The 15,839-nt window shown below is 48.5% G+C and overlaps 1 protein-coding gene across 14 annotated transcripts in view; it reads right to left on the bottom strand.

Moving 5' to 3' along the window:
- The window catches only part of AGAP1 (ArfGAP with GTPase domain, ankyrin repeat and PH domain 1), a 635,310-nt gene that overhangs the window by 149,394 nt on the left and 470,077 nt on the right, over window positions 1–15,839 (bottom strand). For 12 of the 14 annotated variants that reach the window (XR_008523125.2, XR_008523124.2, XM_054550021.2 and 9 more), the window contains one exon: window positions 9,259–9,420. The exons of the other annotated variants lie outside the window; for them this stretch is intronic. Coding sequence is in view for 10 of the 12 variants with exons in the window: in XM_054550021.2 (XP_054405996.1) it covers window positions 9,259–9,420 (162 nt within the window). In the remaining 2 variants the exon portion in view is untranslated. The remainder of the gene's footprint in view (window positions 1–9,258; window positions 9,421–15,839) is intronic. 14 annotated transcript variants of the gene reach the window in all.

Here is a 15,839-nt window from a genome sequence, read left to right as displayed (position 1 = left end):
TAGGAAGAGTCAGTTGGCACCGTGATCTTGGACTTTGAAGCCTTCAGAACCATGATAAATGAGTTTCTGTTGTTAAGCCCCCAGTCTGTGGCATTTTGATATGGCAGGCTACAAACGGTAGGTGCGATTTTATTTCATCCTCCCCATTTGCCAAGTTGCTTCCACATAGACTAAGTTTTGCATTAGTCAATATCCCCTTTTGTTTTACATCTTTAGAAAGAGGAATGAAGTCGCCACTGCCTGTGAGATAAAACACTGCCTAGTTTCATTATTGCCAGGCCTGGGAGGAAAGACAAAGCGAGCTCAGCTAGAACATCTGAAAATATAACCCCCGGGCATCTCTACTTCCTGAAGCCCAGGCCGCACCTGTCTAACAGAGCGTGGGAACATCTGAGGGCTGCTGAGGCCGAGAAAAACACCCTCGTGCATGAGATGCGAACCTCTCATACCTTGCTGCTGACCATTTCAATCTGTATCCCTGTACTTTGTGTGTAAAATATATGCAGCTGCGGAAAGTAGAAAGAGTAGATGAGGATTTAGAAGAGGAAGGAACACACAAGTTAAACAGCACTGGTCGCCAGAACCAGCCCCTCTTCCGGCTTCAGGACCTTGCTCCAAGTGGACCATAATTTCACCGAGACTTAAATGACATCCGAAGAGCCTAAGAGCTCAAACATTTTGAGACCATCAAGAAAATGACTTCAAGACAGATCCTAGATTCTAATGAAAGTCAACCAATGCAGGGTCTCCCAAGCTAGCCTGAATTCCAATCCCAGGGTGCACACAGGAAAACATGGTGTCCCGAGTTCTCTGCTGATGGACACCGGAGCCTGTGAGCAGCTCGTGCTAACCGAGCCCCACTCGCAGAAGAGAATCTCTAAGTCTAGTTAAAAAAAAAAGGAGTTGAGGTCCGTCACATTTCTGTGTCTTATAAAGGGACCTTGTGAGTAGTCAGCATTTTTCAAAGGTGAGTTTATGCTTCTGTGTAGCAGGCTAAGGAGCTCAAATGCTTGTCTGTGGCGTCAGGAGTTGCCTAGGTACCCCCAGGAGCTCCAAGCCACCTCCTTAGAAGATTTAGTTTGTTTTGACTTTTCAGATTTTTTCCTTTTTTCCTCCTTGGAATAGCAGATATTTCATTCTCTATATAATGTGTGTGTCTATTCCCCTTTGGGGAACCTCCCTGAGGTCCTCCAGGCAGCTGGGGGTGCCCTGTGCTCCTGCATAACCAAGTTTCCCGGTGTGTTTCTGCTTTCTCCACTGGTCTATGTGTGTCCTGATGGCTGGGCCGCTTCAGTTGATGTCCCATCCAGCATCAGACAAAACTCTTGCGTGCAGTAGATGCTCAATGAACATTCTTGGACCTGAATCCAACCCCTTTAAGTTTGTGTGTGGTTAAAAAAATTCAAACAAACAAACAAAAAAACCACACTACAAAAATCCTTCTGTGCATCGGTTCATCGTGATGGGAATCTTCTGTTCTGGCTGCCCCTGCTGTGATCGACTCATCTTTGTTTATTTCTGACCTGCTGGCTTCCACAAAGGATCTGAGAGCACTTACTGCTTCTGTGTGTTTGTGGCAGCCGGACTGTACCCTGCAGGATGGCTTTTGAGTCAACTGTACCCAATCTACAATGTCAATGGCTAGAGTAAACCCAGATGATCTACTCAATTTCAGCAAGTTCATTCTCTTGGAAGCTGGAGTTACAACCTGAGAGCAAACTCTCTTTGGAGAAGTCATCTAGTTTGTGGGGAGGAGGCAAGTCCATCAGGATACATGGTGTCTCCCATCACTGACAGCTCAAGGGTGATGAAACCCAGCCAGTCTCCTGATATCCTTAGCAGAGTCAAATGACTGCATTGCCAGTGTATCTCCCAGGAAGGTGTTCTGATTCTTGGTTTTCCACATCTGCTATAATGAACTGTTCAACTCAACTGTTCAGATGCACTAACCAGTGGTTGGCTAAGAAGGAAGTTTAATTAATAAGTCCTAATTGTATCAAAAGTTACTGTTGATTATGCAGTTTTTAGGGAGCTGATTGCGGAGACTTCTCGTTCCCTTTCCAGGGTAGCTGCCAATGTTAAACAAGGAGCAGACACGGGAGGTGCCGGTGGAATGTTCATGGAGAAGAAAAGGAGAAAACCTGAGGGAGGAATGACAGTAACACTCGCGCAACTGGATCTCCCCTCCAGCCACCTCCAAATAACACAGAATTCAATGTGAAAGCCCCTGTAGACCGGATATAAACCTGGAAGGCAGCAGTTTCTGGGCCCTGACTCCTTGACAGTCATGTGCTCACCAACATGTGCACACTAATTGCACCCCAGGAGTGAGAAAAGATGAGAGCCTTGTGCTAATAAGACTCTTACAACCTTGTTATATTCTAAATAACAAAACAAGCACACTGCCCTCCCAATCACGGCATGTAAAATCCCCAAACTACCCAGCAATGGCTCAAGCTGCATGATAGTCCATCTAACTGGATGGTTACAGATTAACTGAGAGCTTCCACGCACCCACGTATTGCTTTCCTGCAAAAAAAAAAAAAAAAAAAAAAAAAACACTGTACGATATGCACGCACGATTCTTTAATTTCTCTCCAAAGTGCCTTCCAAAACATCAACTAATTAATAATAATAAAAAAAGTCCTAAGGTAAAAGGTAACTGATCAAGAATAGCAACATCTGTTTCTTAGCATCTAAGTAAAAACAAAACTCCATTTTGTGACTAATTAAATCACTACCACTGGTGTTTAAAGTTGTAAGTAGGCAACATTTAATGAAAAAGTAATGCTTTCTGCAGTTTTATTAAATAAGATAACCATTATGTGCTAAATCTGCACAATAAAAATTAAGCTCTACAACAGGTTAGCCTTCCCTAACTTTTACAGCTCAGTGTATTTTTGTGTTTCTTCTGAATTCCCATGCCTTTCTTGAATATTCTGCCTGACATCCTCGTTACAGTTTCTTGCATGTCTTATCTCCATAATCAGGCTCTAAACTCCTTGGAGAGAGAGAGGAACTGAGTTTTATTTCTCAACGTCTCCCATGGAGCCAAACACACAGCGCTTTCCCTGTGGCGGTTGCTTAATATTTGATGAAAGAATAAAATGATCCACAATTTCAGGTTCTCCTTTGAAAGAGTGAAGGGAAACTAAGTCCTGGGTGACCTCTGCAACTCTGGAGTTAATGAAATTTGTCAACATTTCATTGCTCAGTGAGTGCAGCTGTGATGAGCAATTCATTTTCTACCATAACAGTGAGAGGCCCATTTGTGACTTACCCTCTACAGGAGAATCTTTCAATATCCATCCAGGATCAACCACACAATGGTGCGATAAAGACCAGAATGAACAACCAAAGGAACAAGATGAGAAGGATAAAATAAATTCCCTTCTGAGACCTTCAGAACAAAGCGCTGTGAACCCAAGGGGGGGATAACACCAGGATTTCTGCATACCCTCTTGTATAATAAGATTGGGTAAATCCAGCCTGGTCCTGCATTTTTAAAGAAAGATCTTTGCTACACAACTTCTAGATGTTATGAGCCATATAAAAGTCAGTGTCTTTACATGGAATCTGAGAAATATCAAGGAAGCTATTCAGTGTGCCCCACTCCCAGATTCAAAAGCAGCTCCACATACCTCAAAGACTTGCTTTTTGCCTGGTGGAAAGAGTTTGAGGCAGAGAATCAAGAGACAGTTCTGTCACCTACCAGCAACCTGACCCTGGACAAGAAAGCCACTTAACCTCTCTCTACTTCAGCCTTTTCACTGGGGAAACAGGGAAATTAGCACTTAATGCAAACTTGCATGAATGTTATAAAACTAACGAGAACCACCAGGTTCGGGCCCACAGAATGTGACTGCAGAGACCGTTCATTTTAGCAATGACAACCTCACTACTGGACCCGAGATATGAAGATGCCCAGAAAGTACTGTAATTCAAAGACAATGCCAAGAGCTGACAAGCCATTAAAGATCTGCAAAATCCCACTGCCCAGGCGCTCTTCCCTGGCACATACCCTTGAACTTGGACCTGGTCGGGAATCCAGGGCCGTGGTGCAATCACCTTCCAGAGCCCGGGTTCCTCTACCCTGGTCCAACCCATGCCGACCCCACGCAGGGTCGGAGTCACTCCCTCTCCGGCAGCCCTGGTTCGTAGAGCTTTTCTTAGAGCTTTTAATATCAGAATCAAAATCCATCTCCTTGAGGCTTCCACCCATCAGGTCCCATGGTTACCACCTGGGCCGTCCAGGACAAGTTGGGACGCCCTTCTTTGCAGACCTTCCATCAGCTGGTCAGTCACCATGCCTCATGGCCCTCGTCCTCATCACCACCCTTCTCTCTGGTCACTGCACGTTCCCTCCATGCACAGGCTTCAGGCCCCGTCACCATCCTGCCCAGTCACATCTCAGTTTCCTCCCATTGGTCTACAATGACCACGCAGCACAGCAGCCCATCTGTGACGTAAGAGCCTAGTGACGGGCTCCGTCATCCACACATCTCCTGGTAATCCTCAGAATCCAAAATATACACAAAAAGATAAGGCATTCTCCAGTCACAGTCCCTGCTTCTGTAACTTTCCAGATTCCTCCGATTCATTTTAAATTGTAAACTTAAGAAAATAAATGCTCTCCTTGGGCTGGGGTCTGACACCCTCTGCCATCTGGTGCAGAACAGAGTGGCTGTTCTTCAGCAAAAAGAGCACAGCGAGGACCTGCGCAGGGAGAAACTCAAGGGCAGGAACGGCCCTATTTCCATCGGTCACCCTGACAGCCCCGTGTAGACAGTGTTTCTGGGTTTGCAGCAGCAGGTACTGATGATTCCTACTATTAGCCTTTACTTTCTGAATAAGCGCACCACAGAGGTAAGAAACGGCCAGAGTGAGAACCTCTGCGCTCAGCTGGGAGTCTAGGAAGACCTTCTCGCAGAGTCCTTGTTGCGCACAGCTGGGGAAGGGCGCTGAGGTCTGCTTAGGAAGCCGCGAGGGCTCCCTGGGCCAGGCTAAAGCCAGACCCTGGGGGATGATGGAGGGGAGGACACATCCCTGCCCTCTAGAGGCTTCACTTCCTGTGTTTGTGGACCACCAGCAGAGTGGCATGGCACGGGCTTCAGGGGCTTGCCGGAGGTGCTGTGAAAGGCACGAACACTCTATGGCTTCTGTTGGTTTTGTCTTGGTCCTGGGAGCCAACTGTGTGACTGACATCGTGGGCTCTTGGGGCTTTTGGCCTCTGGTTGGATTTGGTCAAGGAGGGGCCACTGGAGACCAGTGGGAGGGAGAAGAGTGAGGTCACCCTCACCCTCCCGGTCACCACAGCCGGACAGGTCTCTCTCTTGAAGGCCACAGCTCCTAGCTGGAAGCTTTTTCCCAAATAGTTGCCCTCTCTTCGCCCCGTTACACCCCGGGTTCTACACCAAACCCACCGCTTTCCCCGCACCTCTGCAGACATGCCCAGGAGGACTCTCCTCGGCGAGCCAGCCAGCGAGCCCCATCCATTCCAGATTCATCAGCTGACTTCAATGGATTCTACTGACCAATGCATTCAAAGGACCCTGATGAATTTGCTTACTTCAATGGAATTCTATTTTTCTTATACTCTAAAGAGATTTGAACCTAGTTATTTGTTCCAATAGGGTATGTTAAAAACCATAAAATTCAACTACTTTACACAAATCTCCTATAGAAGTTTTATATCTGTAATTCCACCTTTTCAGCACTTGGTTAGGCAATAGAGAATACACTAGTAGTAACCAGTCACAGAGCCTTGCAGGAAAGAGAAGCAGAAATGGTTTCTTGTAATTGAGTAGTATTCTCAAAACATAAAATATAGGCCAGGTGTGGTGGCTCACGCCTGTAGTCCCAGCACTTTGGGAGGCTGAGGTGGGAGGATTGCTTGAGCCCAGGAGTTCAAGACCAGCCTGGGCAAAAGAGTGAAACCCCGTTTCTACAAAAATACAAAAAAATCAGCCAGGTGTCGTGGTGCCTGCCTGTGGTCCCAGTTACTTGGGAGGCTGAGGTGGGAAGATCACTCGAACCTGGGAGTTCGAGGCTGCAGTGAGCTGTGACTGCACCACTACACCCCAGCCTGGGTGACAGAGCGAGACCCTGTCTCAAAAAATACAATAAATAAATAAATAAAATAAAACATATATAACTGGCTTTAGTTTCAAGAACAGAATTTTCTTTTTTTGAGACGGAGTCTCACTCTGTCGCCCAGGCTGGAGTGCAGTGGCGCGATCCCGGCTTACTGCAAGCTCCGCCTCCCGGGTTCACGCCATTCTCCTGCCTCAGCCTCTCAAGTAGCTGGGACCACAGGCACCCGCCACCATGCCCAGCTAATTTTTGTATTTTTAGTAAAGATGGGGTTACACCGTGTTAGCCAGGATGGTCTCGATCTCCTGACCTCTTGATCTGCCCGCCTCGGCCTCCCAAAGTGCTGGGATTACAGGCGTGAGCCACTGCGCCCGGCCAGAAGAGAATGTTTAATTTGGGTGTTTTACACAACGTACTTTCAAGGAATTAACAGTAAATAAAACTATCAAAAATATTATATATCATTGAATCTACAATGATATGTTCTGACTTTAGATATGTTACAATTTGGGGGGAAAATGTGGCTTTGAAAAAATGAAATATAGACTTTTTCACAAAAGTGACTCATTTGTAGTCTGATAAGTAACTTTTCCTAGGGAAAAATGATACATTTTCTTTTTATAAATGACTTATGACTTATTTTCTATTGGAAAGATGTCATAGCCGCTGATGTAGAGACCACTCTCCTAATTAAAGAGTGAGGTGGCTCCCTCGGAACCTCTGCCTTGGACTTCCAAACACACGTCACCTGCTTACACATCCATGTTTGAGACACCTGTGATTTCCTAATCTCGGAGTTTCCATGGTGCCTGAAATCTTTCTGCTGGTGTTACCACCTCAGCAGTAAGACCCTTTAAGGAAAGGGGCCCCCATTTGCTGCTTGGACAGAGCCCGTGTCTCAGCCTGGGTATCCACTATTGCCTGGCACCCACATACCATCCCATTCACTCAGCAAGTGGACTTGAAACATCAGGCGTCCAACATGGTCACGGTCACTTGTCAAACTTCCTTCAAACTCACCGGTGCTGAACGGAACACTGGGTGGTACCAGCTGCTCAACTAAATGTGCAGAAACGCTACTGATTTATTCACTCATTTACACAGCAGTCAACACGTGGGTGGGATAATGTACGTGTATCTAAGTGGCAACGGTCAGTTCCTACCAGGTTGTGCATTAAAAAAAAACCACAGACCTCGGCTGGAAACACACAACAAATCCAAGAAGACATATACCTGTGAAAATGAGAACTAGGCCTGTCCCTAAAGGGAATCTGGCGCCCGCCCCTGTGTGTGCACCTTAGGGGCGTGGAGGGTACAGGCTGCCCACCCTGGGGAGGCTAACCTTCTTCCCAATCAGGGAGGGGTGGCTGCACGTGCTTGGCAGGGTGATTTTGGCCAAACGGTTGTCTGAAGGAGTCTTACCAACACAGAGCGCTTGTGGCTGAAACTGTTTTCAGTGGGAAGGTCAGTGGCATCTGGGGCTGCTCTGACCCATAACCATTATTTTCTACCATCGCTGACTTAATGGAATTATCCTCACTCACCACAACATGAGAAAAATCGTCTTTTTTTTTTTTTTTTTTTTTTAAGACAGAGTCTCACTCTGTCGCCCGCCCAGGCTGGAGTGCAGTGGCATGGTCTCAGTTTCACTGCAACCTCCACCTCCTGGGTTCAATAAATTCTCCTGCCTCAGCCTCCCAAGTAGCTGGGATTACAGGCATATGCCACCACACCCAGCTAATTTTTGTATTTTTAGTAGAGACGGAGTTTCATCATGTTGGCCAGGCTGGTCTCGAACTCCTGACGTCAGGTGATCTTCCTGCCTCGGCCTCCCAAAGTGCTGGGATTACAGGTGTGAGCCACCGTGCCTGATGAAAAATCAGTTTTTATTGGCTAAATATGTTAGCAGGAAGCTTATAGGAGGCAAAACAGGAAGAAATGTGGTGAAGGAGAAAGGCTTCTAACCCTTCTGCGGAGGCTGGCGGGCTACTCAGAGCTCCGAACTTCAGCTTCCTGATGATGGAAGAAACGATGCTCCCTGCGTCGGGTGTTATGGAAACACACAGCGCACCCCACACTCGGCCCCTTCCCTGCTAACACACGCACCGTGGGTTCGCGTGCTCCGCTCTGGATATGTGGACGGGATGGGCCACTCCCTCTAATGAGGCCACTGTCTGACAGCTCACAGGTTTGAACCCTCAATCAAGCAGAGTATCTGGAAAAAGCATGGCAGCCGTAGAGAAAGATAAAGGACGGAAGCCATAAACGTTGCCCCTGGGCATGAGACCCTTGCTGAAGACACGCTTTTACCATGTCGGTCTCACAGGTAACCACACTCTTTCACCATTGTCGGTCTCACAGGTAATAATTCATGTTCTAACAACAAGGTTCTCAAACTTTAATTTTTCCTTTTAAGTATTCCTTTGTTACAACTGCATTAATTTTACCTCTCATAATGTGGGGGGTGTGTGTGTATGTGTGTGTGTACGCATGCACTTACGTATCTCTACTTGCATCTATGGAATTTAAAAAAAGGGAATTCATTTGAAGGAGCCACTTCAGGAAGCTCACATCCAGCCATCAGTGGCAATAAAAACTAAGGAAGGACTAAGGTGAAAGGAGACTCACAATGAGCTGTGACAACTGGAATATTAATAGAGCCCACATACCAGAAAGAGCTGATGGACATTAACAGAAGAAGCGTTTATCATAACACGTTGCTAAAAGCTGAAATCAAGGCAGGTGTCTGGTTAGTTAAGAGTAACCAATATCAGAGATGATTCCTAAACTAGAAGTGGGCACCGTCCCCAGCAGAGTCACACAGCGTGGCCCACCTTGGCTGGAGAGGACAATCGCCCAGGCTGCCAGGGTGGGGCGAGACCTCAGAACTGGATCAGGCTCGTGGCTGGGAGACCAGCACTCCTACCCGCGACCAGCGACAGCGGCCAAGTGAGACAGCGGATTTGGTTGTGTAATATGAGAATCAGACAGTGATGAAAAGGTCCCAAGGGCCCTCTCGTGCCACTTTGCAAACAGAAAGCACATACGGTGACCAGCATTACTGTGCATTTGTGGTGCTAAGGGTGTCTAACTTCACGCATTTGAAAAATAACAAAGAATTTTCCGCAGTGGAGACTCTCTCCCGGGGCATCACGGAGCCCTTACCTTCAGCAGTGCCGGACAGGCCGTCGGCTTTGAAGTTGCTAGTGCTTTTCTTCCTTCGGTGCTTCTTTCTGTTGGCGTGAGGGGAGGGGGGCGGGTCGAGCTTGGGGCTGGTGGTGCTGGAGATACTGGGGCTGGAGCATACGGAGTCACCCAGCCCTGTGTCTGCCATTGGACCAGAAAAGGCAAAAAAAAAAAAAAAAAAAAAATGCAGAGAGTGAGCAGTTACAAAGTAGAATACGCAGAAACAGCACAGCCACGCTCCTCCCATACCACACAGGGCCCTGCAAATAACATCCCATCACTGTATTGCTGGGTTGGAGGCCTAGAGCCTCTGGTATGAGATGGGCTCAGTCCCCCTTGCTCTACTGTGCCACCAGCTATTAAAAAACAAGCATTTATTTTTCTACCACCAGCATGCTATGGATACGTTCTCCTTCTCTCCTTTGCATGACTGGAGCTCTGCAAAAGGAGAGGGGTGAGTTTATGCTTTTTAGTTATCTTTCTCTTCTTAAAATTACCTTGATATATTGGAAATGAAAATGATGCATTTAAGAATACATTTGGAAATATCATCTTAAATGGGTTTGACTCCTGTGGGTGCACAGGATAAGGGACTCCTGATCCTTTCTTCTAGCCTCAATATTACGGATGACTATAACTTCATCTTGTTTTATTATCAGTGAAAAATTCTATGCTATTTTTTTCTCTCTCTCACCAATGTCCAGTGACAGTGTCTGGAAGTCGTTATAGTAGGCCTGCCAATTTTTGATTCATTGAAGCTACTTAGAACAGTTTCAAAACCAGTGCACATGTGATTATTCACTATAAGTGAAATTCTCAATGTATTATGTCCATTTGTATCTTTATCAAAGAGAAGGCCAAAGCAGTACTACATGACCAGAACGCACATATAATTCAACCAGGGTGGAAAAGCACACTGAAAACGTGCAGGAAAAACAGGTGGTGCGTGCCTACGGAGTCTTGAAAAGTTTTTATTTCACGATTCAGCATCTTTAAGTCCAAAGTCAGAGTTCTGTGCAGCACACCGCCCCCATTCAGCTGATATTTTTTGAGCACTGGCTGTGAGCCAGCGGCTTTTCAAGATGCTTGGCAGTCATCATCGAGGAGAAACAGATAAACATTCCTGCCCCAATGGGGACTCTGTAAAGTGGAGCGGCGGTGACATGGCAGTGGCGGTGACATGGCAGCCGGGCCAGAACCTGGAGTCCATCAGAAGCTGGTAAGAGTTATGGGAAAGACCGAATAGGAACGCGGGGCATCAAGGCTGGGAGGCTGGGGAGAGGCGGCAGCGATGGGGGGTGTCATTTAAAATAGGGTAGCTGGGGCAGGTCTCGCTGAGCAGGGGACACTAAATCAAGACTTGAAAATGGCAGAGGAGTGAGAAGGTAATGAGAGCAGAGAAACAGCCAGAGCCTGGCTCTAAGGAGGGAGCCTGGTGTGTTCCAGAAACGGAGAGGGGGCCCGAGTGGTGGCAGCCGGTGTGGGTGGGAGGGGCCTGTGGAAGGTGGCACTGGAGAGGAGGGGGGCTCGCGGGCCACTGTGAGGACCCTCGCCTGTGCTTTGGGGGAAATGGGGAGCCACTGCAGGGTTCTGAGCAGAACAGTGACATGATTTCAAATATAAAGATAATGGAAATCAAAATGAATTGAAAATATTTTTATTTTGTGAAGTTCTAGGAAATTTTATCATATGTTGAGAAATGTAAAAACATACAATTTAAGGTATCTGAGAAATACATATGGTCCCAAGAACACCCCGATGCATGTTCCTGGACGCCCTAAGGCAGAGACCCCTCGCCCCTCTCTGCACAGTCAGAAGCATCACCCTTCATTGCATGCACCCTTTACACATGGAAGAAGAGGGCTGTGGGGAGCTCCTCCTGCGAAGGGGGTGAAGGGCCACCCCAGGGCTTCTGCAGGGCAGCCCAGGCAGCACTGGACACCATGAGACCCCTGAGACTGTGTCAACCGTGTGCACTCCTTGTGGGTGGTCACTCACTCACAAAAGGCAGAAGTTCCCTTCACCACTTTAAGGAGTTGCGAAAAATGTGGCAATTCGGTGTCTCAGCAACTTTCCCTCTACCAGGCAGGAGGTGCTTCCTATGGACGCACATCCTTAGATGCAGAGGCACAGGGACAGGTCACTGTCCCCTGGTGGTAGGTGAGAGGTAACATCAATGGCAGAAATCTGGCTATCAGCTTCCTGGGGTGCGTCTGTTGTGACTCCGCCATCACGGCTCCTCTACTGGCCTTCTCCCCTCTCCTCCATCCTTAGAGGAACAGGCTCCCCTCTCTCCATCCCCAGAGAAGTGGGCTCCTCCATCCTTAGAGGAACGGGCTCCCCTCTTCTCCATTCCCAGAGGAACGGGCTCCCCTCTCCTCCATCCCCAGAGGAACGGACTCCCCTCTCCTCCATCCCCAGAAGAACGGACTCCCCTCTCCTCCATCCCCAGAGGAACGGACTCCCCTCTCCTCCAACCTTAGAGGAACGGACTCCCCTCTTTCCAACCCCAGAGGAACGGGCTCCCCTCTCTCTTCTATCCCCAGAGGAACGGGCTCCCCTCTTCTCCATCCCCAGAGGAACGGGCTCCCTCTCTCCATCCCCAGAGGAAAGGGCTCCCCTCTCCTCCATCCCCAGAGGAACGGACGCCCCTCTCTCTATCCCTAGAGAAATGGGCTCCCCTCTCCTCCATCCTTAAAGGAATGGACTCCCCTCTCCTCCATCCCCAGAGGAACGGGCTCTCCTCTTCTCCATTCCCAGAGGAACGGGCTCCCCTCTCCTCCATCCCCAGAGGAACGGACTCCCCTCTCCTCCCTCCTTAAGAGGAACGGGCTCCCCTCTCCAACCCCAGAGGAACGGGCTCCCCTCTTTCCATCACCAGAGGAACGGGCTCCCTCTCTCCATCCCCAGAGGAAAGGGCTCCCCTCTCCTCCATCCCCAGAGGAATGGGCTCCCCTCTCCTCCATCCCCAGAGGAATGGACTCCCCTCTCCTCCATCCCCAGAGGAAAGGGCTCCCCCTCCTCCATCCCCAGAGGAATGGACTCCCCTCTCCTCCATCCTTAGAGGAACAGGCTCCCCTCTCTCCAACCCCAGAGGAACGAGCTCCCCTCTCCTCCATGCCCAGAGGAACGGACTCCCCTCTCCTCCATCCTTAGAGGAATGGGCTCCCCTCTCTCCAACCCCAGAGGAACAGGCTCCCCTCTCCTCCATCCCCAGAGGAATGGACTCCCCTCTCCTCCATTCTTAGAGGAACAGGCTCCCCTCTCTCCAACCCCAGAGGAACGGGCTCCCCTCTCCTCCATCCCTAGAGGAATGGACTCCCCTCTCCTCCAACCTTAGAGGAACGGGCTTCCCTCTCCTCCATCCCCAAAGGAATGGGCTCCCTCTCTCCATCCCTAGAGGAATGGGCTCCCCTCTCTTGCTAAATGAACATTCCTAGCTTGTCCTGGTCCCGTCTTCCATCCTCAGGTGTTTCGGCCAGGTCACTTCCACTCATTCCTCCCTCTCCATTGCGTCATTTCTGTCCTCAGAAGTCCCAAGATCTTTCATACCCACTTTCCTAAACCCCATTATTCCTTACAGGGTTATTTCCTTAATCCTTGAAGCCACAGTCTCAACAGTAAACACTCATCCAAAGTTACTACCCAACAGGGGCTATTCCAGGCTCTACCTCTTCAGCAATGCGTTCAGGACTCTAAGCAATCCGCTGAGGCACGTGGTATCCCTACCACCTCCACTTTACAGATGAGAAAACCAAGGCACAGGGGGAAGTTAAGTCACTTGCTGAAGTCACAGAGCTCGGTCGGGTCTGCTCAAAACCACTGCAGGCCTCTCCAGACAAGGTTCCTATCCAGATACAGGGTTTAAATCCACTGCGTTTCTTCCTGACTCCTTGAAGTCTGGCTTCCCTCACCACTGCTTCTTCAAAATGGCACACTGTTTCACTGTGCCTTCCTTTGCCCCCTTAAGCCTTCCTCTCCCTCATCATGCTAACTGTGCTGGCCCAAGATGCCATGTTTTCCTGCCTCTCCTCCCTACGTCCACAGGGGCATTCTCCATGTGCATGACACCAACACCAGTTCCACGCTTGGCTCTACCTGACCCTCTCCTCCCGGCAGCCGGCTCCCAAGAAACAGCACTCACTCTGACCTTTGCATTCCGGGCAGCTTTCTCCGCTATCACCTTGGGCTTCACCCTTGAAACTGACACTTTCCTGCCACTTCTGCCCAACTCTTGCTTTCCACGGTGGACATCTGGTAAACCTCCTTGGTTAACTGTACCCGAGGTGTAGCCAGCAGTCCTGAGACCCCCTGAGCCTGCACTATGGCTGTTTGGTTGTGGTGGGACTGCAGAGGTGGGAGCGGGCAGGTTTAAATAAGACACGTCCCTTGCCTTGAGCAGCCTGGCACCCCGAGCTCAGTCTGTTTTCACAAAGCCGCTCCATGACTGCCTGCTCTCCGTTTAAGCACCACTCACCCCTGGTCCAGTTCTTACCTTACCCCAAGCCTAGGCTGTGCAGCCAGCTCCACGAGGTCCTTCTCCTCCCAGACTTTCACCTTTTAAGCTGTCCCATGATTTCACAATACTAATATTTCTAAAGTAGTGGTTCTTATATGTATTTCTGGAATACTAGATTCCACTGAATATCAGATAAAAGCTATAGATATCTCAGACAAAAAGGGCGAGACTAATTAATTTTTAAGTATGATTTAACAGTGTTCAGAAGCCTCATAACGTTCGTGGGGTGGGGCGAGACCCCAAGATCATTACCTGATTCTAAAGCAACCCTTCTCTGTGTTGTTCAATGCTCAAACCAGGCAGGCAATCTTTTTGCTCATTTTAAATATTTTCTGCCCAGGGTTCCCAAGTCTTTACCATCCCATCCTCTCTATTCAGTGTTAGGAGCCCACTCTGCCAGGTATGGTGCCAGGCCATGGGAAACGATGGTCACCGTGACTGTCTTTGCCCTCAGAGAGCTCAACCCTAGTCCTGCAGGCAGATAAGCAGAGCAGGCAAACACAACTCTCCTCGGCTGCCGCGGGCCGCTATTAAGTAATATTATTATATTAAAATCATATTATTTTACTCTGTCCCTTGGGTGTCCTCTCATTTCGACAGGCCATGTTCATCCCCAACTGTGCGTCCTTCCCTCTGTCACTCTGTGTTTGTGACACTCTCTCCCAAACTAACGTTTCTCATCTCTACACTCCCATGGAGCCCACAGTTAGGACCTTCTGCACGCGGCTGCCAGTCGCTTATCTCAATCTAGCTAGCATGCCTGTGCCCAGGGCAACCACCAGTGCCCACCATCCCTGTGGTGACTTGTGCAATGCTGAGCCTACAGTAGGTGCATTATACCATAAACTCTCTTCTGTTATCCAGCGGTTGTTTTTATGAGTGTATACAGCTATTTCTAAGACACTCAGAACACATACATTAGCTATGTCGTCCACATGACAGGCTTCCACATGGGTGTGGTGGGTCTACCACTAGGGTCTCTATTCCAGGCCACCACTCTTTATGTCTCTCTCTGTGTTCTAAGCCTATGCGTCGTTACTCTTCACTATTGTCTTAGTTATGCTTGACTGTTCTGAGCATATACTCCCGTATATCCATCCACATCAATGAAAAAGATGGTGAACAGGGTGGAGTCAAGATAGAGCTTCCCACCTTAAGATGCACCATCCACTCCTGGAAGATTCTAAGAGTGACCACTGAGCCTAGATAAATTATACTGTCTTTGTGTTCAGCTCACATATCTTTCAACTTGCCTATGAGGAAACCAAGGAACAATCTTGTCAAATACTCTGCTGAGGGCTATATGGTACCCAACTCACACATATTTTTGACAACTTAAAACGATAAAGGGCCATCTATTTGATGTCTATCCATTCTCTTTAATAAACTATCTCTGTTCAAATACATCTGTTTCCTTTTCTATGTGCACACAAAGCAGCCCTTTAACAACTGAATTCAGAATCCCACCTGGTTGTGACCTGACTCACTGGCATCTAGCTCAGAATTCACGTTTCTGGAAATCAAAATGGCACATCTGTTTCTAGGCCCCTTCCCACTTTTAGCTGTAGAAAACTTTTTGCGAAACAGTTGACAGGGACAGGGCCCTCTCATTTCCAAGCTTTCTACATATCTTGGAATATTTATAATTCAGGGAGAAATCCCGGACTCACCTGGAGGAGGCAGCTACGTGGCAGTCTTGGGAAGGAGACAGCACTCGGAAATACCACCACAGCCAACCCATCAGCATTTCCTCCACATCCACGTTTTCCTTTTGTGTCCTTCCACACAAGCACTTCTAGCCCCATGGGACTCTGGATTCCCACAGATCCACCGGTTCTCCAGGAACCCCCACCATCAAACTGGGTGGAGTGGAGTGGAGGTGCTACAGGCATCAGGTGGTAGAAGCCAGAGGTGCTGAAAAATGCCCTACAATGCACAGGACAGCCCCTGCCACAAAGAACAGTCTCAAATACCTAAAATATCAATAGCGAGGAACCCCATGGAATTTCAACCACAGCTTCAAGTTTTCAACCTCTCGCAC

The sequence above is a fragment of the Pongo abelii genome, chromosome 11 (assembly GCF_028885655.2).
Source record: "Pongo abelii isolate AG06213 chromosome 11, NHGRI_mPonAbe1-v2.0_pri, whole genome shotgun sequence".
Classification (NCBI taxonomy): domain Eukaryota; kingdom Metazoa; phylum Chordata; class Mammalia; order Primates; family Hominidae; genus Pongo; species Pongo abelii.
The sequence above is the reverse complement of the archived record's forward strand: the minus strand, read 5'-3'. Positions and strand labels throughout refer to the sequence as shown.